Below are 21,369 nucleotides of genomic sequence, written 5' to 3' on the forward strand. Positions count from 1 at the left end.
GACATCTTCAGCACTAATGAACTGTCCTCATTTGTCATGTGGCATAGTCCCTGGACTCAATTGAATTCTGTAATTCCTTGCAAACACATCTATTCTGTAAAAAGATGTGTGATTTGGTTTGTGTGTATCTGTTTTATTTTTGTGTATGTGTGCTTTTTTTCTTTTTTATTTCTTTTTATGCAGTATTTTTAGTAATTTTTAGCAAATGTAATTTAAGATATCTAGACTTCAAGGTTGCTACAATTCAGATTTCTAAGAAAAATTGTGCAATACAGATTTTTAAAACAGAAATGAAAAAAAGAAATGGAATGAAAAATTCAAATGAAAAAATCTTCAAGTATATACATATATATACAAGTTAATATATATCACATATGTATATATGTTATGTATTAACTAGGTATTAAGATTAGCAATAATTCATTTTATTACTAACTAGAGGCCCGGTACATGAAATTCGTGCACTAGGGGGGAGGGGTATCCTCAGCCTAGCCTGCACCCTCTCTGATCTTGGACCACAATCCAGGACTGCTGGCTCCCAGCCGCTCACCTGCCTGCCTTCATAATTACCCCTAACCACTTTTGCCTGGCAGCCTGATTGCCTCCAACTGCCCTCCCCTGCTGGCCCATTCGCCCTAAACTACCCTCCCCTGTTGGCCTGGTTGCCCCCAACTGCCCTGCCCTGCTGGCCTGGTCGCCCCCTACTTCCCTCCCCTGTCAGCCTGGTCACCCCCAACTGACCTCCCCTGCCAGTGATCTTGTGGCTGTGGGCGCCGCCATCTTTGAGGGTGTGGCAGTCAGTTAGCATATCCTCCTTATTGGCTGTGGGCACTGCCATCTTTGTGATGGCATGAGGGTCAGTTAGCATATTCCCTCTTTATTATATAGGATTATCTTTTATACAAATTTTCTTCAGTCAATATAAATTACATAGCTAAAGAAATCCACTTTTTGCCAGCATTATTGCAAATGCTTTACAATTATTACTTCACTTAATTGTCACAACAGAACTCTAGGAAATTACTATTTCCATTTCACAGACAAGAAATTCAGGGATAAAAAATTTTTTCAAGTTCATAAAGTCATCAAGTGATGGAGCTGGGTTTTTAAGACAAACGTTGCTCCCATAAAGTCTATGTCTTAATTACTGTGTATTATCATCTCAGTGGAAGTTGAAACATTATTTCCTTGGTTCCACTGTGAACACCTCTTCATGTAGAGGCAATAGTCTGAAGAGTCCCCATTCCAGTCCTTGGTGATGCCTCTAATTACCTACGTTGTCTTAGGTGACACATTCTTCTAGGCTTTATTTTCCTCAAGCAAAAAATAAGTAGTTAAAAAAGATAATATGTGACAGCACAATCCTATTAGACAATTACTTCTAAGGAATCATGAAATTAGAAATTAACCATTTAATTGAAACTCTACTAGAAGAAAAATGTAAAAGGTTTCAACTCCTTTGTGTAAATTCCAAGGCACACAATTTCTGGATCCTACGGTTAAGGATATATTTAATTTTGTTAAAAATGGCCAGACTGTCTTCCAAAGTAACTGTATCATTATGCATTTCCACTAGCAATGAATGAGCATCTATTGTTCCACATCCTGTCCAGAATTGGGTTTTATCAGTGTTCTGGATTTTCGCCATTCTAATAAGTATGTAGTGGTATCTCTTTGTTTTTTTAAGTTTCATATACCTGATTGCATAATATATGGGGCATATTTTCATACACTTCTTTTCCATCTGAATATCTTCTTTGGTGAGATGGCAGTTAACATATTCAGTTACAGCTCATATTTTAATTGGGTTATTTTATTATTGTGGAATTTTAAGCTCTTAGTTTCTTTTAGATGAAATTCATTTATTAGATTTGTCTTTTGTAAATATTTTCTATCAGTATGAGGTTTAGCTTTTCATTCTCTTGAGTTTGGGAATATTTTCATTATTTTTTTCTTCTTACATTGAATATACAGAAATGAGTCATGAAAGCTTTGTGTCAAAACACTTAAATTTACTGAGAGAAATGTATAGAAAGGTTTAAATGAAATGTTATATGACTTTCTGATAACTTATCTAGACCTCAAAATAAATTCTTAAAAATATTTTGAATAGATATTCAACATGAGCTTTTTATCAAGAAACTAGAGGCCCGGTACATGAGATTTAATCACAGGTAGGGTCCCTAGGCCTGGCTGGTGATCAGGGCCAATCAGGGCCTTCCAGCTGCCAGCTGCGGCCTTCCTTCCTTGGCTGCCAGCCACCAGCCGAGGCCTTCCTTCATTCCATGCCATCCCCTGGTGGTCACTGCACGTCATAGCAAGTGCTCAAACTCCTAATCTCTTGGTCGAACTCCCGAAGGGACACTTTGCATATTAGCCATATATAGATAAAGTCAGCACCTTCAGGTCCAGGGCTAATCTAAAGAATGAGACTTAACTAGGATATCATCTCACTATTACCAACAGGTCATGAGGACTGGAGCTGAGCCTGGGTGTTGGTAGACTCTGAGAAACTTTGTATGAGCCATAAGATTAATAATAATTAAATGTATTAAATCTGGGACTCTGTCATAGATATTTGTAGTTAAAAAACAACTTGTTTTCCAAATGCTAGCCACAAATTTAACCTGTATCATATAGCTCTAATATTAAAATGTAATGGTAAAATTCCACATGTAGAGACATTTTGTGGGGGGCTTTCAGTCTAAACAAATAAAAGATGATAAAAGTGAGAATCAAAATATGTGTAAACCTTAGATTATAGAACTCTGATCTAACATTTCTTTACTAAATATTTATTCTCCCTTATCCTCTTACACAGCTTGTTTTGACACCATTGGCAAAAATTATAATTTTCAAGTTTGTGGCACAAAATTTTAGCTATATTCATAAAGTATTTTGAAATAATGCATTCATGGAAAAAATTGAGTTCAAGATCAGTGGTGCTGCCTTTCATACAAACAGAAGGAATATGCTATGTGGGAGTTAGTGGTGCTACAGCATTTACTATGGTAATTACTCTAGGATAATCATAGCAGAAGAAAAAAATTTCTTGCTTACATGAGCAGAATCAAGTTCTTCTTCAAGCTATTTTGGTATAAACACATGCCACTACCATCTCTGACTACTATAATCTAGAATGTGCATATCTTATTCCACTGGAAGAAAATCTCCTCAGGGCCAGAGTGATCACAGATAAAGATCTTTATATTTCTAGGACTTAGCTCCATGTTTAAGTATAGTTTTCTTTGATAACTAAGTAAATAATATAGCTATGTTTCATTTAAGTTAGAGGAATTTTTTTATTACCTAAGACAGAGAAGATAAAAATTTCTTTATTTTGAGTGCCTATTTACTCTTGTGTTGTTTGGTTCACATCGAGGATAAGCATCTCATATACGTACGCTGTAGTTATAATTCAGATGCTATTATAAAACATTCTAGCCACACAAATAAAACAAAGTAATTTATTCAATCTAATAACAACCATATTGCATCTATGTATATACTGCATGTCAAAAATGCATGCTCAATAAATTAAAGTTTTTATAAAAATAACTATTTAATATTTTTAAAACAACCAACCTGAAATCTTCAAAATTTTACCAGTTTCTCACAGATGACTTTAAAGATTATTTAAATGTTAATTCACACAACAAATTTTCCATCTTCAAAAATTTTACAATGGTAATGAACTTTATTTATTTAAACCAATAAAATATTTTTTGGAAGGAACAGCAGCTTCAATTACAGAGTAGAATGGACTGCATGCTGATAAATATGGATTTAAAAATAAATGCCATCACTTAATAGATCACATAGACTTCTAATTCATCACCTTTTGGTTCTCAAAATAAACTTGTGGAGTCATTTAAGTAGTTTTTTAATCCCCATTTAATGGTTCAGAAATATTTACTCAGAGAAATTGCTAAGAGCCAGATCCAAGAATAAAATGAATGCGTTAGACTCCAAAGTTGATGCACTTTCCACTTTACCACTTTCAACATTGAGAATCATTGTCCCAGAACCAGTAGTTGAAAAATACATCCTATAAATTTTCATGTTAAATGAAGCCTCATTAAAGTCCTTTGGTATTCACTGTGAATAAATAAACTCAGAAAAAATCCTAAGGAAAAAAATAGAATTCCTGTAAAAATTTTAAATCATGTATTTTCTACTCATTCTTCCCAGTCTTTCTTTCAGTAACATTAACAAACCTCTTCAAATATATGTGGACTTAATAGAAATAAGGGGAATATAGAAATAACATCCATTCTGAGAGATTTGTTTTTCCTTTTCTTGTGACTCATTCACTCACATTACTTCCTATACCAGTAATTGTAAAAACGTTGTGATAATAATACATAACCAAGAAAATAGATAAAACAATAATTATACCCCAAATTATAACCTTCTTTATGTTGACAGATTCCTAATAATGCTTAGGAATTACATGAGAGTGGTCTTATATAATCACCTACAGATTCTTGCTATGAAATCTTAGCCTGATTCTTACCATGACTCAAATATTTTCAATCATCCTTAATTGACTCACCCCAGCAACACTTCTAGACTTTTTCCACCCCACACCCCACCGCACTTCCCCAATGTCCCTTCACCTTAATTATTATTGAGATGATTGTAATAGCTTCCCACACATTTTCCCAATTTTCCTTCTGTGTATCAACAAACATGATTGTCCAAGTAGCTCTATTGTCTAATACTTACCAAATCTTCTTCGCTAACACCTTTCTAAACCTAACTGCTTTCATAAATCTCTTTTTCTTCCTACTCTGGATTCTGTTGTACTTAATTCAAAATTATCCTCATGAATTCATCATTTCACTAAACACTAGCTATTCTTGTACATGGAACTTAATCACCAAACTCAGAAGAAAGACTATGCTTATAGTATTCACTCTTTCCCAACCCACTCACTATTCACTGCAGTACTAGTCTTCCATTAACACTGTAAGAAAACTAGCCATAATTTAACTGGTGAGTTCCTTATCTCTAGAATCCATGGACTTTTTACACTCCACATTCAATCAACATTCAGTGACAATGAAGACCATAGCCCCCCAAAAGGATGATAGTCTTTTCAGAGAAGTGATCTCCACTGGTTCACCTTACAATTTCAGACTTGCTCTATCTTTGTTGCCCTTCTCACATAAGTATTTGCAATGATATATAAATGGATTCCTACCTCCCCTATATTAATCTTTGGCAGTATCATCCAAGCCGTGCTTTAATTTTCACCTCCAGGCAATGTATTCTCAAACCATTGCCCCATGCTTCCTCTATTGAGCTCCAGCTCCACTCTTCCAGTTGTATGCCAATACCTACATTTTCAGACATGGGTTAAAATTTCAACTCTGATACTTATTAGCTATTTAATTTTTGTTAAGTTGACTAAACTCACCTCCTTGATTTTCTAATATATGCAAAGGCCTGTGTGAGGAATGAAAAAATAGTTTATGTAAAACTCATAACTGTGCCTGATCTTAGTAAAAATTCTATAAATATTAGCTACCTTTTATACTTATTTACCCTATGTGTGTCTTTTCTTCTATGCACCCTATTTCTGTTAATTATATATTTGTTGAGTAATAAAGCTCAAAAGCTCGGAATCTTCTTTGATTATCTTTTTTACTGTCCCCAGAACTATAATAAGATGCCAAGCCTTCCTACAGCATAGCTTCCTAAGTAGCTCAGTTTTTCCCCTTCCCACTACAGCTATCTATTCTAAGACCTTATACCTCCCACTGGACTATTTTTCTACAGATTCTGGTCTGGTTTCTCTGATTTCACTTTCTTTTTTTAATATATTTTATTAATTTTTTACAAAGATGAAGGGAGAGGGATAGAGAGTTAGAAACATCGATGAGAGAGAAACATCGATCAGCTGCCTCCTGCACACTCCCTACTGGGGATGTGCCCACAACCAAGGTACATACTTTTGACCGGAATCGAACCTGGGACCCTGGAGTCCGCAGGTTGACGCTCTCCACTGAGCCAATCCAGTTAGGGCAGATTTCACTTTCTTGACCACTCATCTATCACTTTGATTGTGGGAAGCTATTTTCTCACTTCCTAAAGAATATATGTTAACCTTTGACACTTGAACAACACAGGTTTCAACTGTATGGTTCTGTTACTGTAATTAGCTAGTTATTAATCTTAATGATGGGAAGAGAGGGAAGGGAAGGCCAGACACTGTGAGCATGGTCACTACGGCAGCTTCACCAGGAAGCTGCAACTTCACCCTCCCCAGGGAACCAACTGTTCATTCCCTTCAGGCCACAGAGGGAAGGATGAGATGGGTGCATACACAATGAGATTGGGGTGACATTCGGGAGATACTTGCCTGTCAGTCTAACTTGGGAAAATATTTGTTGAGTTAATTCAGTGAATGAACATAGGTTATCAATAGTAAGGTTGGCCGGTCAAGGGCATGTACCTTGGTTGCGGGCACAACCCCAGTAGGGAGTATGCAGGAGGCAGCTGATCGATGTTTCTAACTCTCTATCCCTCTCCTTTCTCTCTGTAAAAAAAAAAAAAATCAATAAAATTTATTTTTTAAAAATAGTAAGGTTGGCATCAAACCTGGTATGATGCTAACTTACCTCAAATAGACTGTTATATTTGGTACCAAATATTTGGATTACATTGAACTTGTACCTCCACCTGTGGATGAGAGGAAGAGCAGTACTAAGAGCTAACACCCATACTCCTTGAAATCCCATAACACTTCATCTTTATCACTGTTGAGGTCTTTCGAATTTATTGTACTTTTTGTCATGATTACTTCTATCAATGTTTGTGTTATTTATGTCTGTTACTTGTTAAGCACAGTATTTTTTTTGAAGCTAGAAACTACACTGATGAAGCTTGGTATCTTTTTCAGCACTTAATGTCTTTTGCAAAATATAAGCACTCAATAACATCTGTTTAGATGAACAAGTAAATGAATCAATAATTAACAAATAATGGATGCTGATTTTCATAATTTTTTTTTATTCAGATAAACAAGCCTCATTGGCTACTTGTGCTAATCAGACCAATAAAAATGCTCTTAAATTAAAACATTAACTGTCACAGTTAAAGGGGAAAAAGATAGCAGTCACAGACTCTTCATATCATGATCTTATTCTTTAGCTCAGTGGTTCTCAACCTTCCTAATGCCACGACCCTTTAATACAGTTCCTCATGTTGTGGTGACCCCCAATTTCATTGTTACAAATTGAACATAATTAAAGCATAGTGATTAATCACAAAAACAATATGTAATTATATATGTGTTTTCCGATGGTCTTAGGCGACCCTTGTGGAAGGGTCCTTCGATCCCCAAAGGGGTCGCGACCCACAGGTTGAGAACCACTGCTTTAGCTTCTTCTGTCCAACTCAGTTAAGAAACAATCCATGTTTTCATTTAAGAGCTCAATGTTGTGACTTTGAGTCCTAGCATAATGCCAAACCTGCTGTAAAAACCCTTTGAGAGCATTAGCTAATGCATATGCATAGCACTTTTTATATTATAGAACTTGGGTGCTTATCACTTTCTTTAATGTGAAAAGCAATTAATCTGCTATAGATGTGCAATAATTATTTTTAAAATATCACTTGCTCTTAAAACACAGTGGAGGCATTGTGCCTTTGAAGTAACATCTTTGAGCTCAAATTCTGCTGCACATTAGAAGAAATCCTAAGACTGTGCTATGTGAAGGCTGATGTCTTTATTAATGTCTTTATTAGTGTTTCATGTTGCTTGCTGAATTATGATATTCTCCATGCCGAGTTCACTATTCTACCACTGGCTTGGGAAAGAGGGAACCTTGAAGCTGGAAATCGTATACAGGCATTGCCAGAACAGTGACTGTTTCTGTTCTGAGGTTTCCATTGTGGGTCCAACCCATACCCAAGCCCAGGTTAGATTTTACAGTCACACAGATGTATTTTGAATATGTCTGCATCTTTGATTATATCTTTCCTCCTTTCAGAACAGAAAGCATAGGCTACTATTTATCTTGAACTTTATGTCTTCTCTAACTTCTTACTCAACTCACCACCCTTTTGGAAATCTCATTTTTCCACTGAACTTTTTATTTTGTTCCTCCTTCATGGAACTACTGTCTAGGAATTATGTTATCTAGAGACACAAACTGAACATTTGTTAGTAGTTTAAAGCTCCTTGAAGATACAGAGTGCATGTAAGTTACCTCTATGTTCTTCACTAGTTTTACCTCGCGCTCTTGCACTGGGATGCTGAGTAATATTGAATAAATGATGAAATAAAGGATCTTATAATGAAAACCATGCTTTTGTGGGCCCTTCCTGCTTTCCCTCCTGCTCTGCTGCCTGGCGTTTGGCCACTTGCTGCTCATTAGTATCTATTAAGCCCTGGGTCTTAAGAATAAAAAGGGATAAAATGCAAAACAGTTATTTTTGTAATGTGTTAGTTTCTCCTTATTACTCTTTACAAGTTTACAGGTAACAAAAATATTGGTTATGCAATTTGCACAACAATAAAATGTGTTTTTTCACCTAGCCCCTTAATGAGGAATCTAATTTTCACAATAAAGCATTCCTGTAAAGAAGGGAATAAAGGACATATGTAATACCTTAATCAACAAAGAAAAAAATAAAATAAAAAAGACATGTATATGAAAATTTTTCCTCATAGAAAATAGAATAAAATACTCAAGAATTTGTAACTGATTCATCCACTAACTTAAAGTAGAGGATTTTTAAAAAGAGCCATTTTAAATATATACCTGGAACATTACTTTTCATGAATTTCATTCAATTTGTCCTATTTTCAGTAAAAATAACTGTGTTTCAGAAGCAGTCATTCAACTACGCTGTGGAATGGTTATTTGGAGATCAACCTTATTTCCGGTCAGACCTAGTGCATTTCTGAAGGGATGCTGCCACTCAGTATCAAGACAGCTTTGATGAACTGTTGGAATACCTATGAGCATGAAGATTTCAGCTCATAAATCACAGAAGTTAAAGGTTTGTGTCAGGCGTTCTTTTTAAGTTTTGCAATATCATGCATGCATTAAGTCTGCATAAAACATTCAAACGGACAACATTTTCTGACTGGATTGAAGAAGTCATCAAATGGCTAAGAGTTAGTTAAAATGAGGAGTCCCAAGTAGGCAGTCCAGTGTAGTGGTTAATAATATCCATCGAAAGCCCAATAGGAAAAAGTGACACACTCAAAATGGGATCATTTGAGAAGGGCTTCTTTTTCCAAGGCAAGAATTACATAGGTGTGGGTGAGGTGTAGCAGAAATATGAAGGAAGGTATAAGAATCCAGAGAGAGCAGCAGTGAGATGGTAATAAGCCACAGACCACAGGATAGGGAAAGAGAGGAATTGGAGTTCTGAAGGAGAGAGTGAGGTAGAGCAGGCTGCCTTTAGAAAAGCATGCCTTTTGTTGAAGTACACACTCAGCCAGAGTTGACCTCCCACAGGGGACAGAAAATCAATACCATTCTCCTCCCTCCCACAGATATATACCCCGGTCTCCAGATTAGCAGACAAACAGAAATCAGTGTTCTAGGCACTACTGTTTTCAGGGGTGACAAGTTACTTAACCTAGCTGTACCTCAGTTTCCTCATCCAAAAAATGCTAATAAGAATAGTAACGACCTTATATCTTATAAGCTATAAAGATCAGGTGAAAAAAAAAATGAAGCACTTTTAACAATTCATGGGATATAGTAAGTTATAAATAAATGTTGATTCTCATTATTGGGCTTTTCAATTATGGCTTTTATTTTTGTCAGTGTAGCTCAAATATAAAAGCCACAAAATGATATTTCTTTCCTCATTGTAGATATCCACATACCACTGTACATTACTCTGAGTTAAAAGACCAAGAAAATTGAGCCCTGGCTGGGTGATTTAGTTGGTGGTAGTGTCATTCATTCCCAGACACCAAAAGGTTTCAGATTTGATTCCCACTCAGGGCACATACCTAGGTTTTGGGTTCAATCCCTGATTGATCAGATTCAGCATTACAGAGAGGTGAATTTCAAATCCAAAAAGAATCAAAAATGCCCTTCTTATGCCCCAGATGTGAGTGAGACCTGCAGAACCACTGGACTTCCTTTGGAACATAGTCCATCTCCAAGGAAATAGAAAACAAAAACACCTAAAGCATATTTGGGTAGCAGACACATGAGTAATACGGCAGTGTTAGCCAGCAAGTAATGACTTTGATGACGGAAATAAGTACATGTGAAGTAACTGAATAAAAATTTGAGTATTAAAAAAAAAATCTAATCCCTCAAACACAGCAAACCCATTCCTCCAAATGGTATTCCCATACATATAGCTTGGAATCCTATTTCCTTCTATATTTGCATGGCCAGCTACTTTCCAACCTCAAATCTTGGCTTACATGTTACTATTTTTGTATCTTCTATATCGCTCTATCAAAAGTAACCTCCTTGTTTGAAATCTTACACACACACACACACACACACACACACACCTATTATTTTCTATCATATTATCAAGTATCATTTACACTTTCTGTTATATCACTGATCTCCAATAAAAACCATTATCTGCATGTTTAGCTCTTTTAATGCTACTGGTTATAAAGTTCTTGGGTAGTTGAGTTAAATTTGTCTCATTTACCTGTATGATCTCCTTATATGTCTAGCTGGTAGGTTAAAGAGTCTTATAAATGAGAAATTGTAACTTTGATTTCTGAAATGAAAACCAAGTGTTCTTGGTAATTCAGTTTTCTGCCAGTTGTTCTACCCTTTCCATATTTAAGCTCTAAGCAATTTACAAGGAAAGTAAGTGTAAACTGGTGATTCAGTCTGTGCTCTCATGGAGGGAGCCTGGGCATGAATTTTAGGTAGTGAATGATGGTGGTGACAAGTCTTCCTGTTTCATTTAATAGACATAGTAAATAGGGGTTTAAAATCATCCTTTGAAGAGTATAAATCAACATTGGAAGGATGCTCAAAAGAGAGTAGTGTTTAATGAACCAGTGAATATATATATATATATATGTATATGTGTATACACACACACACGTGTGTGTGTGTGTTTGTATGTATTGCATATAATATACATGTGGCTTACATATATAGGTATAGTATAATATACACATATGTACATGTATGGGTGTGCACATATAAATGTGTGTATACATAATGAGTTAACATAGAGATAAGACTTCTTTAAACTGGACAAAAACACTTAGGGAATTGAATCAGTAGAAAAAAGATAAACTCACTAATTCTAAATAATACAATTATTGACATATAAATATAATAGTAAGAATAAGTCTTGGTAGCCAGTCTTGTTCTGATGTAATATTTTCTTATTTGACCAGTAAGAATGTGCCTTATTTTTATCCCCTAGTTACTTTCCATTATCAGAGCCTCCACATCTTCATCAGTTTTAATGATATGAATTGACACACAGGACCATCTCAGAGTATTCTGTTTCATTTCATTAAGTATAAATGTAAAAGTAAAGTACAAAATATTATTGAATATTCAGTCTTTTAGAAATATTCTCTATACTATGACTGCTTGACTGCTTCTAAAATTGATTTGTGGAACAGTTTTTCCCAAAAAAATACATTGTGAGAAAATATATTCCATTTTGAAATATATTTATCATATTTAATAAACATTTGGATGTTTTTTGCTGTTTGGTTGAAGCCTTTTCTATGCTTCCATTTGGAATATTTTTTATATAATAGACATTTGGAGGGTGTTTGTTTTTTGTATTTGAAGTCTTTTCTGTGTTTGGGAAAAGACAGCTTGAAGCAATGAGCTTAGCCAATCTTAATATCATATTAGTAGATCAAGGACAAAAATGCAAATATATCTTGACATGAGGCATTATTCCTCAAAAAATAACATAATAGCATGTGTTATTGAAGAAAAATAGTACTAGAAATTCAAAGAAAGCAATGATCAAGGTTTTAGAGTTCAGATTTGGCCATGTATAGTTGGAATAAAAATGTGCAGAACACAGAAAGATAACCTTTTAAACAATCATGTCAGAGATAAACTCAAAATACCAGAGATGATGCACTCCTCAAAGCCTAAAGCTTTCCTTGAATTCATTTATATATTTGACCTTCACATATATTGCTCTTCTGCAACATTATGCCTCCCTACAACAGAATTCCATTTAGTTATGACTCAGTGCCTTATTTACTTCACTGATTGTATCAAGCCTACACAAATCATCAGAAAGCTTTAATTTGATCTCCACAGGCCTACTCTACTTCCCAGAAATGGTAACAAGGTATTTTAAATCCTCCCAACCCTAAGTACACAGGTTGCAACATCACTACTACTTGCCAAATAAATTACACTGCAAATAGAATTCTCATCTTCCTGTGCTGACTAGCAGAACTAACCCAGGAAAAGAGAAAACAAAACAAAACAGAAGCATTCAGTGTTTATATATTTTTATAACCCCAGCATTCAGAATGCTGATAAGGAAAGACTCAATTGGGCAATACTGAGTAGGCAGATAATCAATTTAGTATTATCAGTGGTATCCATGGAAACTACTAGTACATGTGGTTGAGGATGTTTGGGAAGATTAGGACAGAAAGGGATAGCAAGTTACCAGTGGACACATGCCATAGTGCTAAGTCACCACATTCTCCAGTATTATTTAAATGCATTTAGATTAGTAGAAAACCCACAAATCATCCTTACAACCTGATGTGATTAATCATCATTCAATAATCACATAATCATAGTAATCCCATTTTATACATGAAGAAACTAAGACTCAGAGACATTGGGTGTGCTCAAGATCCTACAGATAACAACAGATGGACTACAACACATATAATGGAAGATGCATCTATTTTCATGGTCCATGCATTTAATTTCCATGTTTCTTTTTCCTAAGCAGAATAAACGGCATCAAATTTAAGACATAAAGAACCAAGTAAGATATCCTGAATGTTCACAGCACAATATGGAGAGTCAATGATTAAAATCGGGAGGGGGGTGGTGCGCGTAGTGAATGGGGAGTTTAAAAAGAGCACTATATTGAGAGGGCAAAAGAAAGAAGAGCACATAGAGATCAAGACCTGAGACACAGTGATAAAGGTCAAGCTAATCTGGTAAGACTACAGGGCATCCAATGGCCTTGAGCACTGTGCAGAGTAGCTCAAAGCCAAATGCTTATAGGCACCAGAAAGTACCTGCTGATTCATTCCCTTTTCCCCAGAATATGCAATTTCCTATTGTGCTTTGGCTTTGTGTATGTTCTTTTGGAAGCTAGAGTTTCAGTAATAATTCTTTTGAAAATTACAAGATAATTCAACCAAATGTTGCATGAGTGCTAAAAGACTGCTCATAGTGTGATTCCCAGAAACCTAACAACACATGCCAAGGACGTGCCCAAACTGAATGTCAGATGTTAAAATAAAACGTCAGGCTAACTCTTGTCCCCAAGCAAGAAGACTGGATCATTTGAGACCCGGAGATCAATAATATTGTTAATAGTTTCAAATTTCTGAATATAATAAAGTCATCTTTGGTTTGTCAACATGAACTTAAACTATTTTTGTAATTACACAATGGACTCTCATTACAACTGCAGAGTGTAGGTAAGTGTGGTTTAATCTAATAAACCGTATATTCACAGTGACTTTAAGACATAGAAGTGATTCCTTTACCAAGACACAATCATAACAGACCGATTAAAACTGAATTATGCTGCTATAATGATGCACTGTGTCTGTAAAGGTAGAGAGAGCATAGAAGAAGAAAGTAGTTTGCTCTTATTCTGAGAAAAATATTTGGTAGAAATAAGGAATACTTAAGAAACAACAGAAGAATAAACCTTTACTTCCATTAAACAGAGCTTCATAGAAAGCTGATGAAAATTCTTCTAAATAAAACAACATCCAGAGCAGAACACATTGTTCAAATATACATGTTATGAGGTAACTTACACAGCAGTACACAATTGCAGAGGTAAAAGACCTCCAAGAGGAAAAGCTTTAAAATCATGATGTTGAGGTCTATAAACATTTGAATTTTAATCTATTTATTGCATTAGAGACCCATCACTTTAACAGCGTGGTATTGAATGAGATAAGGGAATGGCCAACATAGGAGGACAACAATAAATCAGAGGAAAAAATAAGCAATGCTACTTGTATCTTCATTGACATTAAATTAAAAAATAATAATTTTAAGAAAGAAATTACCTCTCTTTTCTAAAAATGTTAAAAAGCTACAACATCTTCTTTTTACTAGCAACACAATTAAAACCTCATGTTTAAACACTTCTCAGCCCCCTCAAGAACATTTTTGAGCTTCTGCAGTCAGACAGTGTCCTCTATTTCTTTTATTATCTCCTCTTGTAGCATTCCCAATGTTGGGACAGTACTTGGCCTTTAATAAGTACTTGGCTAGATTGATTTGACTGACTATTCCCAAAATAAGATTCTAAATATATGGGATCTTTAATTTATCTTGATGGGTCATTCTTCAATGGAGGTTGTGTAAGATGTTTAAAAGAATGTGTGTAGTTTTGTCCCTAACAGATGCAGAATTCTTCATGATTTAATATTACATTGATGATGGATATTAAGTTCACACAATAGATTCTGATTCTTACAGGCCTATCCTTAGAATGTAGCAGTAGGGAGAAAAAGTGATCTGTGACTTGGCAGGCGATTGCCGGGGAACTGACCAAGCTAAATACCCCAGACTCCTGGAGGAAAGGAAATGAAAGGAAATGGTCCAGACAGTCATTGAATGGACACCCAGTATCCTTCCTGATGTCTGAATGTTTGGAGATGCTGGTCAGCTACATCATTTATTCCTTCCACTTCTTCTCACCTACAGTTTGGTATGAGTTACACAGAGAATTGGGACCAGAGACTGGGATTCAAAGCATAACACTACCTTTAATATGGAATGGGAAGGATAAACGAAAAATGATTAAATAAACAAATAAATGAATGAGTAGAACTACACCTACATGACATTCAGGTTTGGTTAATTTCCCTGGAGCCAGCAACTCTGCAGTTCAGAAAAAAATTCAGCAAATCAAGTGGCATTGGAGCTACCAAAACTGGTCCAGGAAAACATGGGATGATAAAGCATACACATTGGAGTCCTGAGCTAGGAGAGTTGCAGAATCCAATCTAGTAATTTGGAATCAGCAAATTTTTTTTATCACAGTAAAAATGTCTTATTAAAGCAGAGGGGAATATAAATTATAAGACTAAGCCCTGGAATGTTACTCAAATAGTGTGGCCACATAAATCTTTCTTTTTCATTTACATCCTCTTTGAACCAGACAACTCCGATTTAGCCAATAGCACCAGAAATATTCACAGTGAATAGTGATGTGTTTTGGAGAAGTGATTTTTCCTAGTTATATTTCCTTATAATCTCCTTGGCTATACTACTCTCCTATTACCTCTTTTACACACATGATATGGTTGCTTGTGTCTTTTATATATGCATATAAAGACATGAGATTGGTTTTATAAATCATAAAAGAAAGCAGTCTCATTATTTTACACTTACAGTAATTTGATTTTGGAAGATATAGGATGCAAATTATCATGGTGTTAAAAGTGAGATGTATATATTTTGCAGACTTCTGGGGAGCAATCAATATTCGTGCTGTGGAATGCAAAAGAGTTAGTTGAAGGTGAACCTGGCTGAAACTTGGAAGATGAGCAATATTAACCATACCTCCCTTCTACATTTAAAACAGCCTTTATAACTATAGTGTTTGTAATGTTTTGCGACCTAACAAATAATAATAATTATGACAGTTACTCTTGCTTCTTTCAAATAGAATTATATGTGACTCTACAGAATAGTTTTGCCTTTACATTCCTCTTACTATGTAGTTCATTTTTAGTTGTTTTTATAAGAGCAAATATTTCAAAATGTTTCAAATGAGTCTTGCTATCCAATAGCAACACACGGTGCGTAACATCCTTCCTGATACATCTGATGAATGCAACAACTCTACATGACTCCTTTTCTGCACTCAGGCCTCTCAGTGAACCTTTCTACAAATGCACTCCCCTTACCTACCCTGACCTTGTTTTTAGTAAACCCCCATCTTTCAAAGCCCATATGGTTGTTAGTCTCAGCGAGGAGCTAGCAATATAAACAACTGTTATTGCTTTCAGAAAGGAAGTCTCTCTCACATCAGACATTTGTGCACCTATGTTACACCCAGTACATAAGCATCACAGAGGAAACAGTCTACAAGAGAAGAGTAAGGAAATATTTTCAGCAGCAGGTGCTTTGGTCCAAGTCAATGCACTGAGCAAAAGGTTCTTGCGGGATTGCAGTGATAGTAATGAATTTTTGGGGTTGCAATGAATAGTTGAATGAAGTAGCAAAGCAAGGGACAGACAATAAAATGCTTTTAATTTATTTTGAAGTCAGGCCCCCAAAAAAGTAGGAGGCAATTTCAGCAATTGTGAATCATTTTCTAAAGAGAAATGACGCAATGATCATTTCTATAATCCTATAAAGTTTTAAATATGGAAGTGTGTTTAAAGAATCATGAAACAACTCATCTATAGAAATATAACTGACCTTAAAATACATAATTTATGTTCTGATTTCTTATTTATTTATAAGGAAAACCAAGGATGAAAGGACATGAGTGATTTATATAATTGATCAATTTAGATTAGAATTTTTAACAACTCCATGAGATCTAAAACTTATGAACATAAATAATATCAAAGACTATAAATCTACTATGTTTTTCATCCCCCACAGCATTTAATAAAGTCTTAGAAAACACTCTGAGCTGTTTCTCTCTTTATCTCTCTCTCTCTCTCTCTCTCTCTCTCTCTCTATATATATATATGTATATATATATATATATATATATATATATAGATAGATAGATAGATAGATAGATATAGATATACACATATGTAGCAGATAGAGCAAGTAAAACATTAGTATAGTACTATGAAGTTCTTGGTTTAGTTCTTTATCTGATCTACACTTGCAGTGTGTAGGAAAATAATTTAACCACTCTGGTCTCAACTTCATCTACATATCAAAAACATTAAACTAGGAATATATAATTTTCCACTTCTATAATTCTCTAGGTTTTCAAAAATATTCCATACGATTTATTTTCTTTTATACATTGTCTTAAGAGGGGAAGCTTTGTCCCATCTATAAAATAGCATATAAATACATACATATACATATATATGTTTAATGCATATGTGTGTGTAAATATATATATATATGTGTATATATATATATATATATATATATATATATATAACCTCCTGGGATAAAGTATAAAAATTATTTGCTCTTACTTAACTTCCCACAATTCAATAGAAAGTATACAATGGGTAAACATCAAATATATTCAAAATAAAATAAAAATAATTATGAAAATAGGTGGTTTATTTCAAGATTACTTTTGTGAAAACAAATTATTTTCTACTGTTCACCACTATCTAAAACTACCGAGATTAATGTTACAGAACAATGATAAAAATGATAAATTACAGTCATTGATTTCCAGAAAATGTAATATTGATTCTGTGTTATAAGCAAGACAACATCTTCTAAAGACTCACCTCAAAAAAAATTATTTGGTAATTACTTAAATCAATATTTACTATGCACAAATTTACTGCAATCAAAGTCACACAATAATATTTAAATAGTAACATTACTCTTTATTGCAATATATGGGTTAAGTAGGTTTATTTAGCTTTAAATGCCTCTATCTTATTAAGTGTTGATAGTAGAAAGATAAGGTAAACAAAAATTCAAATGTCTGAAAATAACCATTTCACAAATGTGTCCAATGAAAGGAAGTTCTAACAATAAAGTAAATAGAGCATTTCAGATTTTAAAATTTCAGTTTTCTATCCGATGACCAGTCTTTTTATCATTTGTTATCACCACCAAATATCTATGTGCTGGCGATTATATTTGTTCAGGATCAGATTTCAAAATCAAATAAACAAAAATAAAGAAAGCTTGAGGGAGAAAGAACTCAAAACCGTTAAGTTTTTAGAAGTTCATCAAGAGCGCTAATGTGTAAACCATCAGTAATAATTATATCACTGAACATTTTGTCCTCCTTTGGAATGTGAAAAATAAACAAGCTGATGTAAGACCCTCTATCCAGCAGTTCTCAACCTGGGGGTCGAACGACCCTTTCACAGGGGTCGCCTAAGACCATCCTGCATATCAGATATTTACATTATGATTCATAACAGTAGCAACATTACAGTTATGACGTAGCAACAAAAATAATTTTATGGTTGGGTCACAACATGAGGAACTGTATTTAAAGGGCCTGAAGGTTGAGAACCACTGCATAGATTTTAAGGTATTACAGCAAAGATGTGCTCATAGAAAATTTGCAGTCTTTGATTGTATAATTGAGATTTCCTCCTAAATTACTTCCTCTAAATATTTAAGAAAATATTCCTTAATTATTTCATGTTCTCTTTCAGTTGAATATTTCCTCTTTGTTTTTTCAAAGAAATCACTTACAAGTAGAGCTACTGAGAAAATTATCTTTACTTCTAAAAATTAGCAGAGGTCTTTCTTGATATTGAATGGGGAAACAAATTAGCTCCAGAGCTTCATTACCTAGAGCAGACCATCAAAATAACTGGTCCAGAACATCCTCTTAGTACCAGAAACCATCAGACAAAGTGTCAAGCTCTTTCTTCTTTCTTGACAAATACCTAGTCAAATAGCTACCTCAGAAACTTAAACCTTATTTCCTCTCTTTATTTGTTTTCAGTTCCACAAATTCTTTCAATTCATAATAGATCTTTTGAGAGAAATATATGTTTGCAGAATTCAGGTGGCAACACAATAGTTATACAAAGCAATATAAACATATAGTGGCATCTTTAAGCATTGTCTTTGACTTTCAAATTGTAGTCTATAAAACAGGTGTGCAGGACATACTTATTCACAGTTTGTAATTACCTTCTACCTATGATATTGTCTTCATTTCTTTATTTCTACACACTTTCAGTCAAAGTGGATTTTTGAAAGCCATGGATATTTTAGCATGTCTTTGTTAATTTACAAAAATTAATAAATAGTTATTCAGAAGATTGTCACAAAAATAAATCAGTTCTCATTTTTTCCTCCTCTCGTTTCAGTCCTTAAAACTAAGAGCTGAGAAAGAAATATCATAAATGTTTCTTTACAGTCAATAACATTCTTCCTAGTGTATATATTATTTCATATATTATTGGGTATTTTCCTCAAATCCAATTTTATTATTTTGGAGATTGCTTCATGTATTCTAATATTAATTTAAATAGCTATTAAATGTTTCCATAAAAAATTTATTAACACAGTCAATATTTAAGACCCCAAATTCCCAGGATAATGATCATTTAAATGTAAATAAATGGCTGTTTATATTAATCTTTTAAAATTTATGTTTACTTTTTAAAAATTAATATCCCATCATATTATAAACAAATTATTATTTGTGGAAATAGCTTTTCGTTAATTCTCTTATATTCATTTCATTAAAATAATACTTTTTCACTCAATCAAATTAATAAGAAGGAAAATCCATTAGGACACTAATCATTCTATCCATTCTCTTACTGACAAAAGTAAGCATAAATAAGTTTAAACAGTAACAGTGCTACTGATCCAAACATATTCCAATAAAGTTTACTTGTACAACATACAGATACAGCATTCATGAAAAGATCACTTAAAAAAAAAACACAAGTTTATATACTTTTTCTTTTCCCTTCAGTATTTGTCTTTAAAAGTTTCTTGCCAAACTTTACTACATAAGCCATCTCCTCTATCTTTGCTGCTGCCAAACCCTTTAATCTTTTAATGAAGTGAATGCTTCATTTGTCTAAATTAATTTTGTGTTAGTATCTTTAGTCTAGGTATATTATCATTATAAAATATAAAATAGACTAGCAACAGTTCCATGAACAAGTGCTTTTCCAATCAAGAGGTCAAATATTTTGTTAGCATAATAGCATCAATAATTGAATTCTTTTAGTCTAAGATCTTTCAATCAAAACCTTCATTCCTACAAATTATTATTTCAGCATAATGAAAATAATTTGCACTTGTATGACTTTGTACTCATGAAAATTTTTAATTCACTCAAGTATACAGAAAGAATGGAAGGACGTGCTTTAATATTTATTATATTGTAGAGAATAAAAAATATATAGCCTATGTAGGTATATTAGATTCCCAGCACAAAATCTTTGAATTGTATGGTAGTGTCTAAAAGTTTCCCTCCCACCAATACACTTGTGATGAATATATCTAAAATGTCATCACAAGTTTAACAACTTTCAATGTGGCAATTTTTTCAGTCAAAAGTAAAAATTCAAATATAAGAATGCTATTTTTTGGAATTCTTCATTTACACTGAAATAATAAAATGAAGCTTTTATGGTAAATATTTACGTTCCTTTCACATTACATTTCAGTGAAAGCACTAACTTTGCACACTCTGCCCTTTCAGAAGTGGAATACGGGATTAATATCTACAAAACAATACTCTGTAAGAAAATCAATGCAGCAAAGATTAAAAAAAAAAAACAAAAAAGACGATATCCTAGTTCAAGGGCTCTTTACATAATCTAACGTTAATGTCACTCAAATTGAACCAAAAAACAAGAATTATAAAAACTGGATTGCCAATGATCCTTACCTTCTTGAACTGCTTGAAATGGGTTGTTGCCATCAACGAATGTCACTGAAAATGTGATTTTCTCAGTCTGTAAGATCTCCTCATTCTGGTTGAGGTCGCCAACTGCTGTGCGAAACACCTCATCATCCTTTTTGGCAGATTCATCAAAAATTGCTCCTAGAAAGAAGTGAGTGTGGCCATTAAACAATAACATAAGTATTCTGTGATGTCCACTGGAAGTAACTCAAAGCAATTCATGTATTTGAAAATGTATATTTTCACTTAAAACATGCAGTTTATTACTGAAGCATATTGTACTGAAAGCAGTGTGATAGTTAAGCAGGAATTTAATTACTTCCTTCAAATGGAAATGATGAATAGTACATCAAAGTGTTATTACATGGAGAGCATTGGTAAGAATTTAATAAGTACAAAAAGCTTTGAAAAGGACCAAGAGGTTAAAACATTGAATGTCTTATATCATGAGATCTTTACAAATTCATAGCTTCAAAATGTTTTATTTTATTTTTTCTGAATACTAGGAGATAAAATCAGGAAAGTTTCTGAGAGCCCATTCATAAAGTAGATAGAAATCAAACTTCTAATTTTAATTTATTTTCATTTTTCTTTAATATCTTTCATTTCTATAAACAAGGATTTCAGTTTTTTTAATAGTAG

At 33.9% G+C, this 21,369-nt stretch overlaps 1 protein-coding gene across 1 annotated transcript in view; it reads right to left on the bottom strand.

The window, feature by feature from the left end:
- Positions 1 to 21,369, bottom strand: part of GRID2 (glutamate ionotropic receptor delta type subunit 2) — a 1,378,765-nt gene that overhangs the window by 1,125,375 nt on the left and 232,021 nt on the right. Inside the window, exon 2 of the mRNA XM_059665394.1 lies at positions 20,713 to 20,868. Within this exon, the coding sequence (XP_059521377.1) occupies positions 20,713 to 20,868 (156 nt within the window). The remainder of the gene's footprint in view (positions 1 to 20,712; positions 20,869 to 21,369) is intronic.

Source organism: Myotis daubentonii, chromosome 1 (assembly GCF_963259705.1).
Source record: "Myotis daubentonii chromosome 1, mMyoDau2.1, whole genome shotgun sequence".
NCBI classification, from domain to species: Eukaryota; Metazoa; Chordata; class Mammalia; order Chiroptera; family Vespertilionidae; genus Myotis; species Myotis daubentonii.